The sequence below is a fragment of the Anser anser genome (assembly GCF_964211835.1).
Source record: "Anser anser genome assembly, chromosome: 24".
NCBI lineage: Eukaryota > Metazoa > Chordata > Aves > Anseriformes > Anatidae > Anser > Anser anser.
In genome coordinates, this window is record NC_139745.1 from 7,179,861 (window position 1) to 7,204,825 (window position 24,965).

Sequence of the window (24,965 nt, forward strand, 5' to 3'; positions counted from 1 at the left end):
GCACGGGGAACGCTCCCGCTGCCGCCCGGCACGTTTGGGGAACCGGAGGCTTTGCCCGCACAGGCCGGAGCCGGTGATTCACCTGCAGCGGGAGCAGCGTTCAAAGCGGAGGCAGCGCCGGGGAGGAGCCGGTCCCGCGAGGCCGCGCTGGGCAGCGCCGGGAGCCGCCACCTGCCCGTTCCGCCTTGTTTTTCACAGCCCAGATCAGAAGAAACATCATCTTTGTTCTGGCTTCCCTCTCCCAGGGCTCCGGCGCCGAGGGCAGGGTGGAGCGAGCCCCGCGCCCGCCAGGGCCCTGCCTGTGCTTGCCGCCGCGGGTGCGCCCGGCCGGAGCTCGCCGCGAGCACGCGCCCTGCGCGCAGCGGCCAGCACCGCGTCTCGCCGGGCTGCCTGCCTGGTGCGCCCGTGTTCGCCGCCCTTTCCAAGGACGGCTGCGCTGATGGCGTGATGCTGTGGGTCTGGCTGCCCTCCGGGAGAAGCTGCCCGTGGCGTGGGGAGACGTGGAGCCTGGCTGAGCCTGCTCTGAGCAGCGTTTGCTCCCACCCGCTGCGGTGCTGGGAGCGGAGGGGTGCAGCCGTGCAGAGCACAGCAGATATATTTTGGGTTTTCTCGTGTGTGAGAGGAGATGAGATGCACTGGTGTGGTTTGGGCGCAGCGGCTCCTCCTGGGCTTTGCTCGGTTGGTGCCTCGGCACGGCTGGAGCTGCGCCCCCGTGCTCCTCGCTGCTGCCTTGGAGCAGGCCGTGCCAGGAGGGCCCAGCTGTGATTCGCCTTGGGATCCCTGATCCAGAACTCCTGGATCTCAGAGGGTTTTTTTTGCTCCTTTCCAATTTCAAGTTGCTGCTGTAAATGACCAAGATTTGTTCTTGGAACTCCCAGAAAACAGGAAAAAAACAACAGAAAGGAAAAAGCATCACAGAGGAAGCACAGCAGGAAGCGTGGGTCTTGTACCAGGGTCACGCGTTTGGGCGTGCTCAGCACCACCATCAGCCGTCCCCTCTGTCCTCTGCCTGCCGTGGGCTGACCCCGCAGGCCGTGCACCCCTTCGCCTCCCTGTTCAGAGCACAGAAACCCCTTTGGAAAACCCACGCAGCATTGTCGCCACCTTCCTGGCAGGTTCCCAGAGCTCCCTGTTGAGCCTGCAGCCCCTGTCCTGTCCAGCGTTGCTTGCTGTAGGAGATGGAGGGGATTTTTGTGGGCTTGGCTGGTCGGGAGAACCACAAAGGGCTGATGGCTCCCTGGGGTGCGGGCAAGCTGACGTGAACCTTTGGGGCCCTGGGAGGGGCTCAGCGGGGTGCTGCCCCCCTGCCCTGTGGGGCCCTGGGTGCTTCCCATGCCCAGTGCCAGCAGCTTTTGGGCCAGCTCTGGTCTCGTTGCTGTCGGAGCCGAGCACTTCGGCGTTTCCACAGTGCCACCTGGCTGCCACCTCCCCGAGGCTGGGACACGCCGCTGGACGCGCACCCCTGGCCGGAGGCAGCCTGGCCTCCGCTGCCTCCCGGGAGGCTGCAGCACCCGGGGGACGGAGGAGCATCCCCACGGCATCGCCTGCCCTGGTGCCGGGGTGCGGAGCCCCGAGCGGCGCGGGACGCGGAGGTGCCGCTGCCCGGCGACTTCCCCAGTCATATAAGGAGATGCTGGAGCCGGCAGCCGCCGCGGCGCAGCATTACTCACCGGGGAGGCGCACGGCGAGGGGGGGCTCGGCCCCCTGCGTGATGCCTCTGCCCTGAGCCAGCCGTGACTCAGCTCCGGGCCCTGCCGCGGCCAGGACACGGCCGTGGGGATGGGGGACGGGGTGCGTGGGGTGGTTTCGCCCCTCTCTGGGCTCAGAATTTGGGCAGGTCTGTGCCCCCCCGGGGGGCAGGATGGGACCCGCCTCGCAGCATCCCCGTGAAGACGTTTTTATGTTCAAACGGGGCGGGGGTCATCTTATTTTTAGACTCCTGGCGATGCTTTGCAGATGTCTGGGATGGGAGCGCGGGAGGAAAGCCAGTAGCTGTGGGATCCGGCGCGCCGCTGCAGGGCAGAGCCAGGCTGTGTGGTGCTCGGGGGAGTGAAAGGGGAATAACGCGTGGGGCTGTGTGGGATGAGGCACGGGCACCCCCCTGAAGCACGGGGGTGTCTTTGGGGCGGGGAGCGCGGGGCACGGCCCCCCCCCCCCGTCCCGGATTCCTGGGGCCGGGAGATGCGCGCTCTCCCCGCCCGTTTCCTTTTCGGGCCGAGGCGACAGTCGTAACTGGAAGAGCCGCCTTGCAAGGAACTAAAATTAGCCGCGGGTGTTTTGTGTGTGCAGAGCCGTTTCCATGGCTGGGGGTGGCCTCGTGCCGCTGCCCCCGGCCGAGCGCAGGGTGCGGTGCCTGCTGGGGGCTTCTGGGGCCCCCCGAGCCCCCCCCGGTCTGCCCCAAAACCATCGCAGCAGCCGCCTGCTCCCCGCATCTCCCACCCCCTGCAGCCGGGTGAATTACAGCCGCTATCGGTTTCCTGCCGCAGCAAGAAATAGCTTCAAGGGATTGCTCGTGCCAAGAACAGGCCATTAAAAGGAGCATTAAAAGGAAAAGGGGGAAACGGGCATTAAATTGAGTGGAATGAAGCGCGATTCTGTCCTCAGCCCGCCGCGGGGCTGATGGTGCCCCCGGGTCCTGGTGCTGGGGGGGTCCCAGGGCACAGCTCCCCCCGGGCATGTCCAAGCTCTGGTGCTGGCTTCTCTTTGTGTGGCCTTGTCCCTGGCCATGGGAGCTGCCACTTGCTGCTCCCCCAAAGCGCTGCTCCCCCAGCAGCCACCCCCCTCCCGCGTCCCCTCCGCCTGCCCCTGCGCTCCCAGCAGGTCCCTGTGCTGGTGCTGTTATAGCTGCAGGTCTGCTGGTGTCTGCGGAAGCGCCCCCCTAACCTCTGTCTTCCTAAAACAAAACACATAAATTTGAATAGCTTTATTTGCCAGAGGGCTCATCCAGCTGCATCCCCTGCTTGAGGGGGGTGTGTGGGGTCGCAGCAGCTGGAAGCGCTCGGTGCGTGTTGTGGGGCGCTTGGAGAGGGGCAGGGTGCGACCCCACGGATGGGGCGAGGAGGAAGGGGAAAACCAGCTCCTGCCTCAGGGCCTTTCCCCGCGAGCCTCGGACACGTCACGGCCCTGCCACCACCAGCAGCAGCAGCAGACGCCGGCCTCGCAGGGCGCGAGCTGCCCCGTGCCTGCTGCTTGCTATTTATGGTGGCCTCGCGCCGCCGGGAACGGCCGCTGCAGGGGAGCGCTGCCGGGCAGCTCACGGCTCCTGCAGCGCTTCCCCGGCCTTAACAGAAAGCAGATTGCTTTAGACGAAAGCTATGCTGGAATGTTTTTAAGTCGGGCAGGGCCAGAGCTGTGGAAAACACGTTGCCACAGCGCTGAGCCCTGGGGTAATCCTCTTTATTCCCCCTTGCCCCTCTTATTAGCCCGCGTGGCCGCGGGGAGCTGCAGGTACCTGGTGCAGGATGTCCACGGCCGCGGCTGAGATTTCCCTGGGGCAGTGGAGAGCCTGCGGTGGGCTCGGTTTTAGCAAAGCCGCGTGTTTGGGTCTATCACAATTTACTCGTGACGTTTTTCTCCGTGGGCCTGGCCGTGCTTGTGGCTGTGTGGCTGGGGGAGCGGCTCTGGGTGTGTACATGCGCCAAAAATGTCTGCGGGTGTCTGGGCGGAGCGGGAGCCGTGGCCCCGCTGGGTGCTCGTAGGGTGCCCCCAGCGTGCTGGGGTTTCGGGGTCTGGTGCAGCTGGGGCGGTGCTGGCCCTGCACAAACCCATCGCCAGGCTCCTGCCCCAGCTGATGCCTGAGCCAGGCTGCGGTTTCGCAGCTTTCCGGGGCGCGGCTGTCGTGCATCGGAAGCGGGGCTTTCCCCCTCCGCTGCAAGGAGCCTTCAGCAGGGCAAGCTGCTCTTAGCTCGGTGCTTCTTGGAAGCCGCGGCGAAGGCAGAAACCCAGCGTTAAATTCTGAGTAACCCTCCAGCCGCCCGAGAAGCGAGGCAAACCACTGGGGACTGGTGCACGAGGAGCTCCGAGAGCGAAACCGAGCCTTGGGCCGGGGCCCCCCCGCCCGCTCAGCGCGGTCGCAGCGCCGAGGGGCCGGGCCGTAACGGCTGTGTGGCAGCAGGGCGTGCGGCTCTGTGGGTGAAACCACCAGAACAACGCCTGTGCAGGCGGTGCGGCCCTACGGGACCGTTAATTAGCCCCGTCTGACTGGAAAGTGTCACCGTGCAGCGCTGGTGGCCCCCGGGGACTCGCCCGAATGCTGGCTGCAAGAATAACAGGGTGCGGGGAGGGACAGGGAGCGGGGTGAGCCTGCGGGTGGGGGAGAGCCTGGGCAGGGGCCTCTCGCTCACCCCCCAGTTTAAGCAGGAGCTGTGGCACCGCCGACACCAGCCCTGCAGCAGCTGGGGGCCTCAGCCTCAGGAGGCGTGGGGGAAACCTTTGTCTTTAGAGAGCCTTCTGCTGGCGTTTCCCCTTAGACATGCAAAAAGCCCTTCCTGCCCCTGGCCCATCGGCTGCAGAGGAGTCCCGGAAATTAATTTCTCCTAAAAAAAAAAAGGAAGCGTTGCCATGCTGTTGCAGTGCGTTTCCAGGCCTTTTGCCCTGCTCCCTCTGTAACGAGAAATGGCTCGAGGAGTGGGAAAAGCCGACGAGCTTTTGTTAAACTTCCAGTAACAGTGAAGAAACACACAAAGCCTAAATCTGGCTTCGTTCGCTTTCACCTTTGCTGCTGGGGAGAGGATTTCCTACGGCCAGACTGGTGCTCCCTGGGGACGTGCTGGCACTGTCGGCGTGCGGCTGGGTGCCCCGAGCTGCCGGCGCGCCGCCCGAACTCCACCCGCGAGCCCCGGGTCTCCCAGCCCCATGTTTGGGGCCGGGTGTTTCGGTGTGGCCGTCCCACGGAGAGCCCCCTGCTCCGCGGAGCCGCAGCCGGCCTTCCAGCGGGGCTGGGAATGGAAATTCAGGAGATGACGTCTCTCCCCTTGGAAGGAGGAGGGGAGGGGGGGGCGAAGTTTGACCGCGTGAACACACAGGAAAGATGTTCGTGTCGGCCTGCCGCTCGCTTTCTCCTCTACCCCCACCCTGAGCTCCAAAATCTCCACGGGCCGGCGCTGGCCGTCCCCGCGCCTTGCCAGCTCCGGGGCCGCGGCCAGCTGGAGCGGAGGTGCCGGCGCGGCGCGGGCAGGAAGTTTTGCAGCGTGTGCCGGCAGCGGCTCTGCCTCCCCTCGTTCCCCGCCGGCGATGCCGAGCTCGCGCCGCAGCCGCCTCTGGAGCAAGAAGTTTGGGGACAGGCGTGCAGCGACGGGACGGAGGCCGGCAGGCAGGGAGTAGGGGACGATGCCGCTTTCGGAGAGCTCCTATCTGCCGCCCGCCGCTTTCATCCTCAGCCACGTCCTGGGCATCGCCGGCGTCCTGTACTGGAGGAGCCGGAGCGGGGCAGGTAGGGGACAGGCACTAAGATGGCTGGCGTGGGGCAGGGTCGGGGCCCGGCGCGGGAGGGACGGACGGACGGACGTGGCTGCCGGGAGGAGGGAGGAGGCCCCGGGGAGGGCAGGGTTAGCGGTGCCTAAACTTGGTGTTTCCCCTCCCGGTGTAAGCGCTGGGGGGGCTGCCGGGCACCGGGGGGGAGGATCTCGGTGCAGGGGCCTCGCTGGGGATGAGGCTGCTTTTTGTCTCGGCGCGAGCCCAGCACACGTGGTGCTGGTTGTGCCGCCAGACCGTCCTCTCCCCAGGCCAACGTCACCACGACCGCTTGCAGCGACAACAGCATGTCGCTTACCTGCAGAAACCCACAGAAACCCGTAGGAACCCGCAGCGGCAGCGAGGGCCGTGGCCGAGACGCCGCCTGGAGCTGCTCGGGCCTTGGCAGCGGCTCGCGGAGCAGCTGGAGTGACCCTGCCTCAGTTTCCCAAAATAGGGATTGTGTGTGACCGCATCACGAGGACCGCGAGGGTTCGTTACGGGGCAGGCCGTAGCTTCAGGGCCGGACAAGGACTAACCAGCGCCTTCTCCGTCCTGACGTCTCCCTCCTGGGATCCCTTTGTTTGCCTGGCTCCCCCCGTGCCCCAGCGCGGGGCCAGGTTCCCCCCTCCTTCCGCTTTTCCCATGTGCAGGAGCGGGACGGATGAGCCTGGGCAGCTGGCAGGGATCTGCTGGGCCTTTTCCCCAGATAAGACTGGTGGCAGGCGATCCTTCCTTCCTCCCCCAGCGCTGCCAGGACAGATCTGTTGAGGCCTCCCCGAGCGCAGCCGAGTTGCACAAGCGGGCTGCGGGGCAGCAGCGTGCCCTGTTACCCACCCAGCGCTGCCCCCGTCTGCTTCGTCTTGGTGCCAGGGCCACCTCGGGCAGTGAGGTGAGCGCTGTGCTCGCCTCTGCTCTGTCTCAGGATCTTCTGGCCCCTTTGCGGAGCTGCCATCCCCTCCTGGCCCCTCGTCCCCCCGTAATGCGCTGACCCCGCTGCTTTGCAGGACAACACCCCGTCCCTTTGGCAAGCACGGGCGCAGGTGTCGGGAGCAGCGAAACCCCTCGATCCGCACTTTCCTTCCTCACCCCTCTCTCGGCAGGGTGAGGTGGCACCCGCCCCGCAGGCCCTGCAGGCACTGCCTCAACCTCTCCCGACCTCCCGGAGGACGGGGCTCATCCTGCGGCAGCTTTCGGCGCGCACGTAACCGCTGCGTGCTCGGCCGGCTGCGCCGTGCAGCCGCGGGCGGCCTCGGCTCTCCGCTGCGTCACCGCTGCTCGGGTGTCGGCCTCGTTAAATATCCGGGTGCTGGATGGTGCTGGCTGGTTTTCCACCGCAGGTATCTGCTGCGTTCCTCCGGGCTGAGTCACGTGCTGTCTCCGCTCCCGCTTTCGAAAGGCTCTGTAGATCCTGTCCAATTAGCTCTGCTGTCATGATGGATTATGTCAGCTCTCGAGTTGGCAGCCAGCACATTTTAAATACCTCATGTTCCCGAGCCAGACAGGTTTTCTGCATATTCCCCATTTTGAAAGTACCACGTTAAAAGAAAAACAAAAAAAAGTGCATTCCCTTTCTTTTTTTTTGCCTTGAAGGAGTTTGAAGCGAAAGCGATTTGCTTCGAAACTTTCAAGTTTGTTTCTAAACACTGGTATGGAACAAAAAGCTCCTTCACCCCACACCTGGGCGGGTGATTTAATGCTGTGATGTAGAGCTGTCCCCAGGACCTCTGCGAGCTCATCCAGCACAGGACGCGATCTGGTGTGTCCTGTGCCCCCCGGCTTTAGCAGGGAGCAGCAAGCGGGGCAGAAAGCTGGGAGCTGAGTAAATAAAGCATTCCCAGGCTTTATTTGAGCAGAATCTGAGGAGCCCGTGCAGGACGTGGAAGGCCCCGCAGGCCCTCACCTTCCTCCCATGCCGGACCCCTCTGCCCTGCCCTGCCCGGGCTGGGACGGGGCTTTGCCACGGCCCGGGCGGGGAGGCAGCAGACGGCGATGGCACCCGACAGGCGCGCAGGGATGCAGTGAGGAGGCGAGGAGGGGGAGCGGCAGCACCGGCCGGGCACGTCGGGAGCTGTGCGGACAGGCAAGCTGCCAGGACGGGGCTGCCAGGACAGGGCTGCCGCGGGCAAACGGGGGGAAATACCTGCACGGGGCGGCGGTGCCGTGGTGAGGGGTCTGCTGAAGGGATGCCAAGTGGAAGTTTTCCTCCCCAGACTCAGCTGGTGCCCTGTTTTGGGCTGCCTGTGGCCAGGTGTGGGGCAGGGTGGCTTTGCGCATCGCCCAGCTCTCGCTGCTTTGTTCAGGGAACCGACAGAGATGTGAAAACCCCTTGGGTGCGTGGCTCCATTCCTTGGCTGCCTCTGCCCTCCGGCGAGGGCTTGTGCTGCCCTGGGCGCAGCAGCCGAGGTGCTCAGCCTCGCAGTGGGAGCAGCTGCTGGGAAGCACGGCGCTGAGGCTCGGCTGGGCTGTGGCCGGGCTCGCCACGTGGTTGTCTCTTTGCAAGCCTCGCCTGTCTCGGGAAGGCAGCGACATGAAAGCGCGTCGCAGCTGAACGCGTCTGTGCAGCTCCGAAGGCATCAGACGTGCTGAGAACCATCAAATGGAAGTGGCACGGGCACGTGTAATTACGGATTTCGGTTCTTGCCAGTGCCTGACGGCAGCTGCAGCAGCAGGGGCACCGTTTGCTGGAGCTGTTCCCTGTACCACTGACACCCGGCAACGCTCCATGCACTGCACGCAGGGGTGGGAGCCCCACGGTGCCAGGGTCGGCCTTGTCACCTGGGCACTGCCCGCGTCCCCTGCGTGGCCCCAGGCAGGGCTGGTGCTGGGGGGTCCTGGTGCTGGGGGCTCCTGGTGGCCAGGGCCACTGGGGCCAGGAGCCCCCTGCGAGATGGCACAGGACGGAGGGAAGCGGGGGGGGGGGTTGCAACAGGTTGCTTATCAGGGTGACTCTGGAAAGATTAGCCGGCGAGAGATAAGCTCGCAGCGCCTTAATGCTGTTAGCGAGCAGTAGCTGTGCATTATTATTAGCTCGGACGACAGCGCGGTGTGGGGTGTGCGTAACCTAGTTAGAGCCCAGGAACCACCTGGAGGGGGTGAGACGGGGCAAAAAAAGGGAGAAAACGTCAGTTCTGCGCCAGATGGGAAGGGCGAGCGTGCCGAGGTGCCGCAGGCCCATGGGCACCTCCCGGCCTGCCCCAGACTTTCTGCGCGGGGCTCGGTGATGCGTCCCCGTCCCCGTGTGCCCCCTGCCATGCACAGGGGCTCTGCGCTCCTGCCTTCCCCCGGCCGCGAGCTGGCTCCGCTCGTCTCCCTGGCCAGGGCGGCGGGGCTTGGACCAGGAGGTCTGCGGTGGGATTATATTTAGAAGAAAAGGAAGAGAGGTGGCGATAAAGGAGGCCCCCGTTATCTCCCCGCATGCCGAGCAGGACTGCAGCCTGCAGCCGGAGCATTTGGGACTCAGCTCCAGTACTTCGGACCCAGGGAATTATTTGTGGAGAAGCTTCTGGCTGGCAGGCGCGAGCGAGGAAAAAAGCCTGTCATTGTCCGTCCCGGCCCCGGCCCCGCGGCTGGTGCAATTAACTGGAAAACAAGAGGGAGAGAAACAAGCCCGGAGCCTGTCTGCGGGGCCGTGCCCAGCTCCGCGGGCGCGCCTGGCGTGGCTCCGACCCGTGCCCCAGCACTTCTGCTGCCCCGTGTCGCCGCCGGGAGCTGCGCCGCGCTCTGCAACGCCTCCTGCTCCTGGCTGGAGCCGCTGGTGGGGGAACTGCCCTTCCTTCCCCATCGCTTCGTGGGGAGCGGCTGAAATCTGCAGGGAGCCTTCTGCACAGCTCTGCGAGCATCGGGCGGCCGTCAGGACTGCAGACCCTCGGGGACACGCAGTGTCACCGTGCCGGGCGAGCTCACCCCCTCCTCTGGAGGCAAACTCCTCTCCCTGGTGCCTGTGGCCGCTCGGCTGGCTGCGTCCGGAGGGGTGCACGGCCCCGGGGGGCACGGCGACCGGAGGAAGCACAAGGCGGCCGCTGGCATCGCAGGGGGTTCGCGGCGATGCCCTGGAGGAAGGGCGGCCGGGCCCCGAGCGGGGGGCAGAGGCTGTAGGAAGTGGTGCTGTGGGAGGAGCTGCGGCCGAGCCGTCACCCACCGCGCTGCCTCTGCCGGCGGGGCAGGAGGTGCCGCCAGAAGACCCTTCCCCACCCGTCCCTTGGAGCAGGGAGGTGGTCGCCATTCTGCCGGGACCCAGCGCCCCCCAGCCCGGGCACAGGAGATGGAAACGCAGCGCCTGTACGGGGAGGAGAGGTGGCTGAGCACGCGCATGGTGTGCCGGATGTGCTGCATGGGTTAGTACCTGCCAGGCGCTTCCCAACTCGGTGGCCGGTGTCGTGCCGCGGGCTCTGCGTCACGGTTAGAGCCGGCTCGAGCCTCATCCACCCGAAATTAGCGCCGGGGTCAGGAAGAGACCCAGCGCCATGGCTCTGGGGGACGGGTGGAGGAGAAGTCCCCGCAGACGCGTGGCGGTGACGTGGCTTCCCACTGCAGGCGGCGTGCAGCGGTGCCAGGCGGCAGCGCCGTGGCGTGGCCGCCCCTCGGGGGAACCCTGCCCAGGCGAGAGCCTGGTGGGGTGCGGAGCGAGGGGATGGGTTTTGGCACCTGGATCCTCGCCTCGGCCAGGGGACGGTGCATGGCGAGGGGGAGGCGTGGACGGCTTCGCCTGCGACGTGCCCGCGACGTGCCTGCGATGTGCCACGGGTTCTGCTGTGTGCTTTGGGTGGGGGAAGCCGCAGGGTGGTGGTTAGGTGGGAACACCGGGGTGTGCCTTCACCTGCGTGCGGGGTGAGACGTGGCCAGGTTTTCCCAGGGCTGTGAGGGGCCCCAGGAGTGGGGCCGTGGCTCCTCCCGGGGCGCAGGCACCGCCGGCGGGATGGGGACGTGGGGCGGTGCAGCAGCACGTGCAGCACGGCGAGGGAGCCTGGGCTGGTGCCCGGGGGATCTGAGAGAGCAAGGTGCTGGTTCTCTCCCCTCTCTTGAGTCTTTTCTTTGTTTTTAAAACAGAAGCAAGGGGTCCTTCTGTGTGGGGAACCATGGTGTCAGAGGGATGTCTTGCATTGCGTCCTTTGCCACTTTCTCCGTGGTACAGCCTGCATCTGGACAGGGCAGGGCTCCAGGAGCTTGGGCTGGGCTCAGGAACGCCCCTTGGCTGGGGGAGAAAGGAATTTCACCGCCCTTGGCTTTGCTGTGCCGGGCTGGACCGGACTGGTGCAGAGCGATGGGAGCGGTGCGTTTCCCTGCCCGGAGCTCCAGCTGATGCCCAGCAGAGCGCAGAACCCCTCAGCAGATGTGATCGCCTTCCCGGGGATCCGGGGTGGGCTTTTGCCAAAATCCAGCACCCGGCTGCTGCCCGAGCGCATCCCTGTGCCCCGAGGGCTGCGGGGGGATGCTCCGGGGCAGCCCCCACATTCTGCGCCACGGGATCCTGCTCCGGCACACCGCAGCGCCGGCTCAGCACCAAGGCGCCGGCTCTCCTCTGAGATTATGTTGTTAAAATCAGGCAATCCCACTTGGTGCGGGGCTGGCTGTGGGATTACGCTGAGCCCCGCAGCTGCCTGGGCGCAGGGAGGAGGCGGTGGGTGCTGCGCGGCCCCAGGGCAGCCCTGCCCCGTACCCTCTCCTTTTGCCTCGTTTGTTTTGTCTCTTGCGTTGTTTTTTCACTGAGAATGGGCAGGACAAAGCCTGCTGGCAGCTCCCCAGAGCTGTTCGGTGTCAGCACAAATCTCCTGTCCCATCCCCTGCGGGAAGAGCCCTGGGGGTTTGGGGGCTGCACGGGACCTCCGGGGACGGTGCCCCCCTGTCCCCCTGTCCTGTGGGGCCGGGTGACCCGGACAGGCAGAGCTCGGCTGAGCTGCGGGACGGAAATAAACGTTAAATCCTGGCAATCCAATGAACCAAAAATACAGCGGAAGAATAAGCTGCTAATTGCACGTGTTGTCAGTGGCCTTTTAAGGGATATCTGTGGGTTTTATGTAATGGGTCAAAGCCTTCCAGGGGCACGTAGAGGAGGGGGACACCTACCCCAATGCGCAGGGGGTCGGCGAGCCTCCTCTTCCTCCTGGCGCTGCCCCTTCAGGGAAGAAAGGGAGGCACAGGGGTCCCCTCTGTAACGCTCTGTGCTGCTTTTATTTAAACAAACTGTTTTCCCCCGAATCTAAAGCATTAATTGTGGGGTGACCAGGCACAGGCGCAGCCCCGGGCCGTTTTCTGTTCCTCTGCTGGAGCCAGGCTGCGGTGCCAGGCGAGCGGCCCCATCCACGTACCCCACGAATAAGCAGCCTCTGTTCCCGGCACGGGGGCAGGATCCGTCCGGCAGTCCTGGCACCGGCAGCGGTTGCTCTGTCTCTTCCCCTCATTTGAAAGTCATTTGAGTTTGTGCACGAAAAATACTGACCGAGAGCTGCCTTTGTGTTCTTTCAACAGATGAACGGGACAGAGTCCAAAAGAAAACCTTCACTAAATGGGTCAATAAACACTTGATGAAGGTAAGAGTCGCGTGTTTTATTGTCACACGGGTTAAACGTCTGTCTGTCTCTCTATCCATCCTGGCTCAGGACAGGCAGGTAAACGCCTGGTTTTTAGTCTGGGAATTTTTGCGCTGGTGTTGGGCGTTCAAAACGTGTCTGTACTCGGAGCAGAGCGGGTTGCGATGGACGTGTGTAGGTGCCTTTGGAGGGCACTGTAACATCGCAGCGCAGCCCTTTTGGTACGTTCGCCTCCTGCGCTCGCAGCCCTCGCTGTAACTCGAGGCTCGTGCGCTGCTCGTCCTGCTGCTCCCGGTCCTGTTCTGCTCGGCTCTGCTGCGCCCGTGTCCCAGCCTCCCTCTGGCAGCTGGGGCGGGAGGGAGATGCTCGCTGCTGAGCGGGTTTAACGTTGTGCTGCGAGGCGCTTTGCTTGGCTAACTGCCAAATTTAGTCTCTGTTTGCAAAAAGAAAAAAATTAAAAAAAAGTAGTTTGGGCATTAGAGGTGTCACAGGCTTGCTTTTCAGCCAGCCTTGTGAACGTGTGTCAGCCTTTCAGCTACTTTCTAAATCTCACAAATGAAGGGCGGGGGGAAAATTGGGGCCACCTGCTTTAGGCTGCGGTGCGGAAACATCTGGGACTTCTCAGCTGCGCAAAGCACCAGGGCGAGGTCTGGGTTTGCTGGGGGACGAGCAGGTCCAGAGGCTTGGTGTTTCCAGCCTGGCCTGTGCCAGAAGCTGCTCGCGCTCCGCAGCCGTGCTCCCCCCAGAAACATCTGCAGTCCTTCACTGGAGCCGCGTGCCCTGGGAGACGCCCCGGGACTCGTGCGATACTACGGGACTGCCTGGAGTGAGGATGGTTTAACGGGGATCTGTTCGTGCATCTGAAATTGGCAGCAGCTCCTGCCAGGTCATTTTGGAAAGCGGAGGCTGGTTTCCTTAGCGATAATTTTGGAATAACCGGTTTAAACACACGTGTTCTGTTGAGAGATGTCTGCTTGCAAACTCCGCTGCCCTCCTCCTCCACTGCCGCAAGTCCAGCAGCCGGCGAGCGGAGCCCTGAGCATGTTCCTTCCCTCCCTGCCTCTCGCAGGTGCGCAAGCACATCAACGACCTGTACGAAGACCTGCGGGACGGCCACAACCTGATCTCGCTGCTGGAGGTGCTGTCGGGCGTGAAGCTGGTAAGTCTGCGCCGTGGGGTGCCGGAGCTGCTGCCCAGCCCCGCTCCGCTCCCTCCGTCCGCCCTCCTGCTCCAGCGCAGCCGCAGCAGTCAGCAGTCATTTCTTCTGCCATAGTTTTGTTTTGAAATGTGTGTCATTTTGTTATTTATTTCATTTATTTTCACTCGAACCCATGTTCCTCGTGCTGGTTTCCTGGATACCACCAAAGCGTGTGATTATTTAAAGCCGCTGGGTTGTGGTGCCTTGGGCAGAGCCCTCTTTTGGGGAGGGCTTATACATGCCTTCCCTTTCCAGATTTCACTACGTCTTTAAAATACTGGATAATAATGGATTTGACTAAAACTGTTTCTGTGACAGCATGTCCAGCACTTTTGCCCAGAGTTGGTAGAAGCCACATTGCCCTCCCCTGCCCCACGATCTGGGTTTGCAGCTCCCAGGAGCTGTCTGATGTGCAGACCTCTTTTCTTGCATCTTGAGCATCGTAGAATCCCCCTTCCTTCTCCTCCTTCGCAGACTGTCACATTTACTGCGAGTTATTGGTGCAACAGCGTAGCACAGCAGGAACTGTTTTAGTCTTCCCCTAAAATAGGATCTGGGCAGAGATCTGTTAACTCACTCCGTTACCCTCCTGAGATGCCAAATTAGATGCTGTGGGGGCTGAAGAATTGGATGGAGCTGCCTGGGATCCAGACAGCCTCTTTCTCGTCATTTTGGCTTCAAAGCCACGGGGAAGTTTCCCTGCCTGAGCCCCATGGGCAGCACGCGAGGCTGCGGCAGAGCCCGTGGTGTCCAGGAGAGCCAGCGAGGAGCCTCGCCAGGGCACGTGTTTCTCTTTGGTTTTCCTTTACCTGGGTCTTGCATTTTGGTTTCCGTTCTGTCTCCCTGTGTGTCACCCTCCCATCGTGCCGTCCGTGCCGTGCTCCTTAGCAAATAGAGCCGCCAGCTCAGAGGAGCCTTCGCCTGGTGAAAGCGCCGGCCTGGTGCCGTGCAAGCAGCGAAGAGCGGGAGGAGGAGGAAGATGATGATGAAGAAGTAGGTCGGGTCCACCCAGGACGCAGCAAACCCCCGGCTGACACCGGCGTGCCGGCAGATGGTCCAGTGCAACCCAGCGGGGCTCCGACCTTCCCCTCACCTGGGCACTAGCGGGGTTTTTGATCAATCCCCGCTGCTCTTTGCCAGCGCTCGGTCAGGGCGGTCGCCTGTCTGTGAGCTCGAGCAAGCAGAGCTGTGCCAGGCCTGCGGACCCGACGGGCCTCACGGAGCTGTGCTAGCGTTGCCTGGATTATCTGCGCGTGCATGGCGGTGCCGGCTCGCAGTCAGGGCACGCCACCCGCTCGGTGTGAGAGCATGAGTCCTACTGACAGCCGGGGGGACGGGTCCTGCACGTGCCCGTGGGCACCGCAGGCCCCAGCCGGGGCCCTGCCTGCTCGACCCGCAGCGTGCCGTGATGTCTGCTAACCCCTGCACTGCATGGAGACACGCCGGGCACCGGCACCGTCGCGCCTCGGCTGTGAGGAGCGGGCTGGGGCGATGGTGGGGTCCGGGTCACAACCAGCGGCCCCGTGCATGCGAGTGGAGATGAGAACAAAGCCAAGGGTTTGCCCTAAAGGCGCTCGACCATGCCTGCAGTGGATGGGCAGGCCCCATCACCTCACCGAGGCGGAAGAGAAGACGGATTTTCTGCCCCCGTGCTCTGGGTGGTGGTTTCCTGGTGCTGCGTCCCCTGCTGCTCCTCGGGAGCTGGGCAGGAGCTGGGGGTGCAGCACCTTCCTGCCGAGCCCCCGGTCCTCCGCGGCCCCCGAGGTGTTCCTCTCGCAGGGACAGTTCTTCCCCTGCCACTGGGGACGGAAGGACACTTGTGGTGTCCTCGCTGCTCGGAGCACCCTGGGGACACCTCTTGGTGAGGCCCAGCTCAGGGTTAGGGCATCGATCCCCCCTTCTGCTGCTTCGGGGCAGCCCCAGCGCCCACCCTAGCTGCCTGGGCTCGCACAGGGAGGTCCGAGCCGCGCACCCAGCCCTGCTCCGCTCCCTCCTGGGCCAGAACTCGGCAGCTGAGGGCACTGCATTTCTTCCCAGCAGTTCAAAGGCAGCATCTGGAGCAGCAGCCCCTGCTGGGCTGGGGTCTCTGCCCTCAGGTGGGGACCCGCAGCCGGTCCCTGCCATGAAGCCTCTGAGGCTGAGCTGGTCGTGCCTGGTGCTGGCAGCAGCCCAGAGCTTTGGCGCAGGGACTTGGGGTCTTAGGGGGACTCATTGTTCGCCCCAAGGACAGCGAGGGCTCAGGGCCTTTCCAGCTCCATGCCCCACCGTGGGCTTTTTCCCTCCTGCAGCAGGATCTCGTGTAGTGTTGACTTTTTTTCTCCTGCAGAACAAGGAAAGGGAGCAGTGTGTTTGAGTGCACGGGGTCACAGGAGCACGCTGAGCGCGGGGTGGCCACGGGCTCACGGGGTCGGGTCCACAGCGCATGTGGGGTGTGCAGTGTGGGGCCGTGCCCGCGGGGTGCTGTATCCCAGCCCCGCTGCCCGGCCAGCCCGCTCTGCAGCCGCTGCTTCTGTTTTGCAGCCACGAGAGAAGGGCCGGATGCGTTTCCACAGGCTGCAGAACGTGCAGATCGCCCTGGATTTCCTGAAGCAACGGCAGGTAAGGGCTGCGCGGGAGCACGATGGTTACCTGGTGATTTAAGCTGTCGCAGGAGCAGAGCGGGATGGTCGGGGACTCCCTCTCCTGGCTGTGGCTCAGGAAGGCTGTGGAAGCAGCATCTGCCAGTGCTGGGTGTGCACGTCCCAGAGGTGCTGGCTGATGACAGCTCTGTAGAGGGACTTCCCCTTGCAGGTGTTGCCGAACTGTGCGTGCAGTGCAAAATAACGAGTTTCAAACTGAGAAATGGGGCTGCCCTTCTGGACAGGGTTTTGCAGATGCCCCAGCATCACCTCTGCACCCCCTGAGCCTCACCTGCAGCTCCCCAGCAGGTCCCTGCAGCGGGGACGTGCAGCTGGGGCATCTCCCACCGGTGTCAGGGGCACGTCCGTGGGCAGCTGCCTCCTGCTCAGACCCCGGTGCCGCCGTGTGGTGCTGCCCCTGCACGGCCACGCAGACGTGGTGTCCTGCCCCGGGGCAGCTCCCTCTGCCAGGCTCCGGGAGGTGTTGGTCCCGGAGCGCCCGCGGGACACCGCAGAGCCTCCCGGGCAGGTCTCGCAGCGGGCGCATCCCCAGACTTGTTCCTTCTGCATGCGAAGCCCCCGCAGCCCCCGGGGCCGGCTCTCTTGTTCTGCCTGTTCCGTCAGGTTCCTCGCACGATGTTCCCCAGCTACGTGGAGGCGATGATAAATTGTACCAATTCGTGCTGAAGCAGAGGTTTTTCTCTCTGCTGGCCCAAGGGCACCGAATAAATTTGCGCACAAGCCCTGCTCCAGGGAGGGTGAGGCGCTTCCAGCCCCCACCCTCCTCCCCAGCCCCTTGATAGAGACATTTTGCCGGGGGCTCCGGGGAGCTTGTTTCTCCACTTGGATTAAACACTTCTTCTTTGAAGCCCTATGGCCTGGCAGCCGAGGGCTTGCCGGGATGCCTCACCCTGGCCAGCGCTGCCAGCGGTCGTGGCCGGGGTGGGCAACGGGCGCACCGTGCCCTGGGGACGGACGAGGAGCCTGAGGCGGGCAGCAGCAGGACAGGGACAGCACTGCGGCTGGTCCCTGGGAGTGCCGGGGCTCATGCACCCAGTGCCGCAGCGATCTCTGTGCTGCCTGGGGACTGCCCAATTTAAAACACCCCGGGAGCAAAGCAGCCGGGAAGGAGCAGCTCCAGGGCCGTGCGGTCTGGAGCCTGCCAGGACATGGATCTTCGGTGGATCCCGGTGAGGGCAGAGCCGGGTTATCTGCCTTTGTTAGGGCGGGTTGATTAGCAGCTTGGTTTTGAACCCAAGAGGGAGTTAATAAAGCCTGGCTGTCCTCTTTTAACCATGCTTTGTGGTCTAGCTATTAAATTATGCACTAGTGCTCAGGGCTCTGGGGACGAGGCACTTCTCCACGTGAACCGAAATAAAGCGTTAAGTGCTGGTAAAGCACTTCTGGCTGCCCGACCAGAGCAGGCGAAGGCCGTGAAAAATCCTTCCTTCTGCTGCTGGTGGAGCAGAGGCACCGAGCGGCCTCGTTTTCTTGCTCCTCTGCCCCTTCGGCCAGCCTGGGGATGGAGCGGGGCCGGGGGGGCTGTGCCCCTCTGAGCGCCCGGGGTGGTGGGGCCTGGGGGTCTGGGGGCAGCCTGGTCGGGGACGGTCCCACCGGGGTGGCTGACGGGGGTTTGACCATTTTGCTTCTCTTTCAGGTGAAATTGGTGAACATCCGCAATGATGACATTACAGATGGCAACCCCAAGCTCACCCTGGGGCTCATATGGACGATTATCCTCCACTTCCAGGTAGGCCGTGAGTGCTTTCTGCTGGAGGATGTGGGGCCGATGGGGGGGCGTGCTGTGTCCCCGGGGCCCTGGTGTCTGTCTGTCCGGACACGTGATGTCTGTCCGGACACGCGTGTTTCATGGCGATGCCTGCACACCGATCAGGGTGGGGGACTCATGTACATGGCAGCGTCGCAGAGACCAGTGCTGGAGAACAGCAGCTCCCTTTTCTCATCATTTCCATAATTAAATCATTAATGATGGGCTGTGTGCTGCGGCCTCCTGCTTGGCACCGAGGGGGTTGGCAGGAGCAGTTTGCTCAGCTGAAGCCTCCGGAGAAGATCGAGCTCGGAGGGGGCTGGTGGGGACAGGACGAGCTCGTGGCCATGCAGGGGCTCTCACCCCACAGGCGCTGGCAGCCTTGGGGTGGCCACGGGCCACGGGGTCCTCCATCGGGATGGAGAATGTCAGCTGTGTGACAGCAGTTCAGTGTAGGGATGGGAGAAACTGCCTGACCCTGCCAGGGACCATCTCCAGCAACTGGGTGTTATGGATGTTCTTGCAAAACCACCTTTTGTGTCTTCAATAGCCTCAGATTCTCCAGGTGGAGCTGGCTAATTACCCACGTGTTGCAGGCACATCCCGGGACTCGCTGCGTGCGGCGGTGGCAGAGGAGTGGGGCTGGGGCTGTGGGAGGAGGGTGACGGCCACACGCTGCTGCCCAGTTGCCCCCTGTGGGCTCCTACCTGCGGAGCAGGGGCTGCTGGCGCCCTGCTCCCCCCGTGGGGCTCACTCATGGTGTGCCGGGAGGCGGCGAGGCACGGGACCGGGACCGCACAAGCGGGCCTCAGGAGCCGCTGCGTCCCGGCTGCCTGACGTGTCCTCGCTGGCATCTCCCAGGCGAGACTAGTGCTGGCTTTGAGACCTCTTAAGGAAGCTTTTCATTTTCACAGGATGAGTGTGCAGTCTGCCGGGGAGCTGCTGCCTTGGCTGGGCCGCCAGCACTGGTCGTTACTTCCAAAAACGCAGCGGCTTTTGGCTTTTTGGAGTGAGGGCACGTTTGGCTGTTGCGGAGGGTCAGGGCTGGTGCGCTCACAGGACGTGGCTGTCATCGGGTACCTTTTCTGATGATGGAGCATTTCTGGTGGACGGCAGTGTCCCTGCTAGCAGGGAGGAACTGGGGACAGCTGCCCGCATTGTGGCCCCCAGAAGGAGCAGGGTCATGGTGCCGATGAGTCCGGGTCACGTCTGCTGGGGGTGTGGAGCCCTCCCTTCCCCACCACCTTCTGGGCAGCCGTGCCCTGGTCTGTGATGCCCTGCCGGTGTGTGGGAGAGCGGGGCCAAAGCAGGAGCTGCCCGGGTCCCCGTGTGGGTCAGCCCCCGGGTCCCCTCCTTGCCCCACCGGGAGGGCACACTGCCACCAGGGCGATGGGGGAGCTGGCGGCAGCGAGCCTGCGCATCCGGGCACGTCCCCCCGCCTGCGCTAGCCGGATTTTTTCTAGGGCTGCAGCTCCATTGTGAACCTCTTAATCTCCCATATCCCGGTGCCGCAGCCGGCAGAGCGAGCAGAGCCCTGGGGGGCGGGTTGGGGTGGGACGGTACCAGCGCGGAGCTGCCCCCGTGTCACGGGGCTCTCGGTGTCTGTGGGTCCCTCCTTGTTGAGGGTGACCCCGGAGGTGGCTGACGTCAGGTTTGGTCCCCACATCTTTATCTCCTGCCTGTTTGCTGTCTCATCCCTGCTGCTGACATGTGTTTCTCTGCTCCTAGGGTGCTGTGTGCTCCTTGCACCGGAGCCCTGCCCTGGGGGGGCTCCAGTGCCCCGTTGGGGCGTGGGCTGCTCTCGTAGCCTGTTGGTACCAGAGCCCGCTGCTCCCCGAAGCACAGCCGGGTCCCCAAGGCACCCTGACACGTGTCCTCCCGTGCTGCCCCTCGGTGCCTGGAGGGAGGGGAGCCTGGCCGGGGGGGTGGGCACGTGAGGCGGTCTCTTGGGGCTCTTGGGATTTAGGAATTAGGGAGCGATCGCAGCTGGTGCGAGCATGCCCTCGGAAACGCCCCACGGGAGCTGGCGGGGTTCGGTGCCGGTGGGCTCCGCATCCCCGTCCCCATCCGCGTGCACGCAGAGCTGCTCTGGCTCCTCCCTGCTTTTTTCCTATTTCTCTCCCACCCCTTCCTTTATGCTACCTTTGCCAACCTTCCCGTTTTCTTGTTGGTTTTTTTCTTCTTTTTTTTTTCCCTTCTCTCCCCACCCCTCCCAGCCTCTCCCTCCCCTTTCCCCGTTTTTCCGTCTGGTTCCTGCTCTCTGTTTGTGTTGGCGAGGGCAGTGCTCCAATTACCTCATATTTGGAGAGAGAGAGCTGCAGCCAATCCGGTCCCCGTCTGCTTTTAGGTCAAGTGATTTCTGAACTGCAGTGAGATGCTTTGAATTTGTCTTGTTGCAGCTCCCAGGCTGTAAGATGGCTGTCTGGAGCGGCGGCGGGGCTGGCGGGCGGGCGCGGATGCGAGGGGCAGTGCGCCGCGCTGCGCGGTGTAAAACGTGCGGCTGAGCCGATGAAGCCGAGACCGGGATTTATTCGGGAGCAGCCGGCAGCCGGCCTCGCTGCGTTATTGCCGGCGCTTTCTGCACCGAGGAGATGGGGAATTCTCTGGGCTGCGTTAAAGAGCCGAAAGAAAAGGCTGCCGGAAAGGCTCCCCTGCCCCCCAAAAAACGGGTCCGCTTCAAACGGAGGCGGAGGGGGAAGAAGAGAGCGGTGCCAGCGGTGGCCCCGGAGGAGGAGCAGCCGGCCGTGGAGGTGGCCGAGGACGACGAGGCTCTGAAGTTGGAGGCAGCCCCGCGACAGGAGGGCGGAGAGGACCCCGCCGGGAGCCGGCACCGAGGGGCTCTGCCGCCGGGCGGGGGGCCCGGCCCGGGGCGCATCGTGCAGGTGAAGGAGAGGTTTCAGGGGGAAGTGCGGAAAGCTCACCTGGTGCTGGAGCCGCGGCGGCTGGGCGCGGAGGTGGCGGGGGATTCCCCGGAGGAGGGCACGACTGTCATCGCCCGGCTGCTGGAGAACCCCGCCGAGCAGGGCTGCGAGAAGGCGGTGAGCCGCCTGGTCCAGCTGCAGCGCAGCGGCACGGGCAGCAGCAGGGCCGTGCTCCTGCCTCTGCAACAGGGCACCGACGGCCTCTGGAGCCGCGCGGAGGGGCTGCTGTCCCCAGCAAGCTCCGTGTCCGGAGGGGAGCCAGCGGAGAGCCGGGAGCTAGGAGCCAGCGGCACCCCGGGGACCTGGGGGAGAGGAGACAGCGGCGAGCAAAGTTCAAGCGCCGCATGGACATGCACCTCCGCTGCGGAGCCAGGCACCATTTCGGAGCTGTCTACGCCATCCCCCATGGTGGATCAGCTGGAAAACCCCAGCGTGGGGAAGGCACCGGGGCTGCTGTCGGACTGGGCCGGGCAGGGTGATGGGCGTGGGCTGCCGGCCTCCCGCAGCGAGTCCTCCTTCGGTGGCACGGCGCGCTGCTCCTCGGGGTACGGCAGCGACCCGGCCAAGAGCGCCGGAGCCAGTGGGACCCTGGCATCTCCTCCTGAAGGCAGACACGTGCCCGCTGCCCAGGGCCGGGTTCAGATGGGGAGCTCAAGGACGGACAGAGGAATGGTCAGTGTCTGCGGTTACCATTGCCTCCTTTTTTGGGGTGTGTGGGGGGGTCCGGCTCAGCAGACCCCAGGTCCTTGCAGTCCCTGGGGGCGGTGATCTCTGCAGGGGGCCCTGAGCCGTGCGCCACGAGGTGCAGCCTCACGCTGGGGTTGGGTGGGGTGAAGCTGCTGCAGGGAGCGCTCAGCAGAGCCTCTCCGTCTCCGAGCATCTCCGCTGGGTCTCGTTTACACGGAGCCTGGAAATGCTGGGCAAGGGGAGCAGGGGGCACCCCGGGGACCAGCCCGGGCCGTCCTCTGCTCCCACCATGGGCAGCCGGAGCCGGTGGGTGCAGGGCAGCGGGTGCTTGGGCTCTTGGTGCCTTTCCTTTTGCCGTGGGCGATTTGCTCGCTGGAGCTCGCTGCTCTCAGGGCTGCTCACTCGGACATGAGGCAGGGCTGTCACCTGCCCTTACCCCACGCTGGCTTTGGGTGGCAGCGGGTGACGAGAGGCTCCTGGAGAGCCTGCCTGCGGTCAACGTGGCCGGGGAAGGACCGTGCCGGGGCTGGGGAACATGAGACATGTCCCCCGGGTTCATACTTGCTCTGTGTGCTGGCAGAGGTGCAGCAGAAGCCGGCAGGAGTGGCTGGGAGTGGGATGAGTTCTCCAGGTGGGACCCTGCTGGGTCCAGCACCATGCTGCTGGCAGGATGAGCCCCTTCTGTGCCCAGGGACAGGGTGCTGGGTGGGAGCTGCTTCGAGGATGCTTTTAGAGAGACAGGTGAAAGGTAGCAGAGTTGGCTTGGAAAGGAAGATGGATTATTTGCCTGTTCTGAGGAGGGTACCCAAGAGGAGGAGCTGGTGCTGTGCTTGTTTTTGGTCTGTTCTTCCTGTTGGAGGTTGCTCTTTAGGGGGTCACAGGGCTGGGTGAATCTGTGCTTGGGTTGGGCCAAGTTCATCCTGCCCCGGGGACAAGTGAGCGTTTGGGAGGGCCAGGAAGGGGCCGTGAGCCCCGGTACCTTGGTTGTGTTCAGACCGGTGTCGCAGCCACGCTTTGGACCTCAGCTGCCAGCCACCAGTTGCGGGATGAAGGAGGCTGAGGCTGGAAAGGTTGAGGATGAGCTGGCCGCAGGTCCCAGGTGTTACCTGACCCTCTTCGCTACTGCCTCCCTAAATCTTTGTCCTGACACAGCCGTGATGGGAAGAAAGGAGGGTGGAGCTGGTGCCGCATCCTGCGCCTCCGTAAGCAGCTCCAGGAGGGTCTCCGGCAAGGACACCCTCGGGGGAAGGCAGGGCAGCCAGATAACCTTGCTGCTGAGGGACTGAAATAAGGAATTGCTTGAGCTGGTGCAGCCAGGAGCCTCCCTGGTGGACAGCAGAGCAGGCGAGCCCATGCGGAGCACGCAGATGGTCGGGTTCGCGGAGGGCCGGCGGGGAGTGGTGGGTCCCTGCCGCGGGCACACGTGGGGGCCCCAGCACGTCGCCCACCTCCAGCCCCGCGGTGCTGTCCCCGGGGAGCCCTGCCTGGGTCTGGAAGAGTTAACGGCGGCGCTGGCGGCGCTGACAAAGAGCGGTTCTGTGCGTGACAGCGGAGCAGGCTCGGAGGGAGGTGAGCTGCAGCATACCAATTACAGCGGGCGAGCGGGAGGAGCGTTGGGCTGTGCTCCTGCGGGATCCGGCCGAGGTTTTCCCCAGCTCGTGTCTTGGGGAAATGGAGCAAAGGGATGTTTTGGGGATGGAGGGAGAGGGGCTCGGAGGGGTTGGAGGGACCCGGTGAGGCTGTGGACGGGGCTGGGTCCTGCTGTTCCCGGCAGAGCTGGGAGAAGGAACCCAGCGAGCGAGCAGCCGGTTCCACAGCACCCTGAAAGTATGTGCGGCTCACCCCCCCGCTTTGTCTGCCCCGCAATTAAGGCGAGGTAATTCTGCTAATTGGGCAGCTGGGGGGATGGGCAAGGAAGAAGCCGTGTCAATCAGAAATATTCCGGCATGCGGGGACACGTGCGTTTCGTCACGTGCGAGTCTGGGGTTCGCAGCCAGTGCTGTGCTTCTGGAAGGAGTCTGTGATGGTCGGTCCCTTTTGTTGGGAAAGTGTCATGGTACCCCAAAAGTGGGTCCCGGTACCCCGGCACCTGTGACTCCAGCCATGGCGAGGCAGAGCGGGGACACGGCAGCCTTCGCCCTTCTTCCCTTTGCCCCCGGGCTCGAGCTGGTGGCCGTGCCCCGAGCAGCTCCGCTGGCTGCAGGAGGTGGCGGCAGACCTGTGCTGCCCGGTTCTCCTCCAGCACCCCGAGCGCTGGGTCCTGCTCTTTGGCAGTGGGCTCTGGGTGGAGGAGCAGCACCGGTGAGCTTGGTGGCACTGGTGGGCAGCCAGGGTTCGGTGCCAGGGACCAAATCTGCACCTCGTCCCCTGCCAAACCCGGCGGCTGTGCCTCCCCGGTGCCGGGGGCTCCGCTCTGCCCGAACCACGCAGCGCCCCGGCGCGTCCCCGTGGCTCTGGCAGTCCCTCCCCGAGTCCGCCAGCTCCAGGCCCCTCTCCCACGTGGCGACCAAGAGTTTTGTCCTGGTTTTCCTGGCAGCTGCCAGGTCTGGCTGCAGCCCCTAGGAGCTGGAGGCGCCTGGTGGAGCCTTCCCTCCTCCCGCCTCACCCCGCGGCTCTGCCTCCTTGCAGATCTCCGACATCTACATCAGCGGGGAGTCAGGGGACATGTCGGCCAAGGAGAAGCTGCTCCTGTGGACGCAGAAGGTGACCGCAGGGTACATAGGCGTGAAGTGCACCAACTTCTCCTCGTGCTGGAGCGACGGGAAGATGTTCAACGCGCTCATCCACAGATACAGGTGGGCAGAGAGGAGCGGTGGGAGGTGGGGGCCTCCCGAGGATCCCTGCCCACCGCTGCGTATGGTGGTGGTCTGGGACACTTGAGATGTAGGTGAGACCTACCAGGGTCTCTTTTACCTTGAAATCGTCTCCTCTGCGAGGGAGCTCAGAAAAAGCAACAAATACATCAGGTTGCAAGAAAAGCCATCTTCAACGTGGCTGGAGAGGGAGGCAAAAAAAGCTTTTAAACCAGAGTAGGGAGCGCGGCAGTGTTTTACATGAGAAAGCATCTTCTGGTAGCTGGAGGTAGCGCTGCCTTCCCGTGCCACTCCGCTCTGCTTCCCGTGGGGGTGCGCTGGGGGTGCTGCAGCCCAGTGTCCCTTGGGGAGCCACCGGCTGGGACAGGGACCTGGTGTGAGCCCCTTGGGGCTGCCGTGCCTGTCCGGGGTGCTCTGCCCTGGGCGTCAGGACCCTGCTGTGTGTTTTGCAGGCCAGATCTGGTGGACATGGAGCGGGTGCAGATCCAGAGTAACCGGGAAAACCTGGAGCAAGCCTTTGAGATCGCAGAGCGGCTGGGGGTGACGCGGCTGCTGGATGCTGAAGGTGAGCGGCTGGTGAGAGCGGCTGGGGTGGGGAGAGCAGAGCCCTCTGCCTGCTCCGGCCTCTCATAGCACTTCTGCTTCCCCTTTGCCAGACGTGGACGTCGTGTCTCCAGATGAGAAGTCTGTGATAACTTACGTGTCTTCAATCTATGATGCCTTTCCCAAAGTCCCCGAGGGAGGAGAAGGGATCAGCGCTATCGTAAGTGATGCTGCTCTGCTCCTGGCCGCGAGGCTGCCCTGCAGCCAGCTGGGATGCTGCGTCCCTGCGGGTTGGGAGGTTTCCCCTTCAGCCACAACAGGCTGGGAACAAGCTCAGGGGGAGGAAGGAGCTTCCCCATCAGCGTGTCTGCCCTCCCGAGCTGCTGGTGGGCCTCAGGGCCGTGCCGCTCTCTATATCGTGCAGATTATCCCCCAG

The 24,965-nt window shown here is 64.0% G+C and overlaps 1 protein-coding gene across 1 annotated transcript in view; it reads left to right on the top strand.

Annotated features, from left to right (window-relative positions):
* Positions 1–24,965, top strand: part of MACF1 (microtubule actin crosslinking factor 1) — a 143,250-nt gene that overhangs the window by 23,151 nt on the left and 95,134 nt on the right. Inside the window, exons 2-8 of the mRNA XM_083809812.1 lie at positions 11,920–11,981; positions 13,051–13,140; positions 15,700–15,777; positions 17,455–17,547; positions 23,802–23,968; positions 24,439–24,551; positions 24,643–24,749. Coding sequence (XP_083665938.1) covers positions 11,920–11,981; positions 13,051–13,140; positions 15,700–15,777; positions 17,455–17,547; positions 23,802–23,968; positions 24,439–24,551; positions 24,643–24,749 — 710 coding nt within the window. The remainder of the gene's footprint in view (positions 1–11,919; positions 11,982–13,050; positions 13,141–15,699; positions 15,778–17,454; positions 17,548–23,801; positions 23,969–24,438; positions 24,552–24,642; positions 24,750–24,965) is intronic.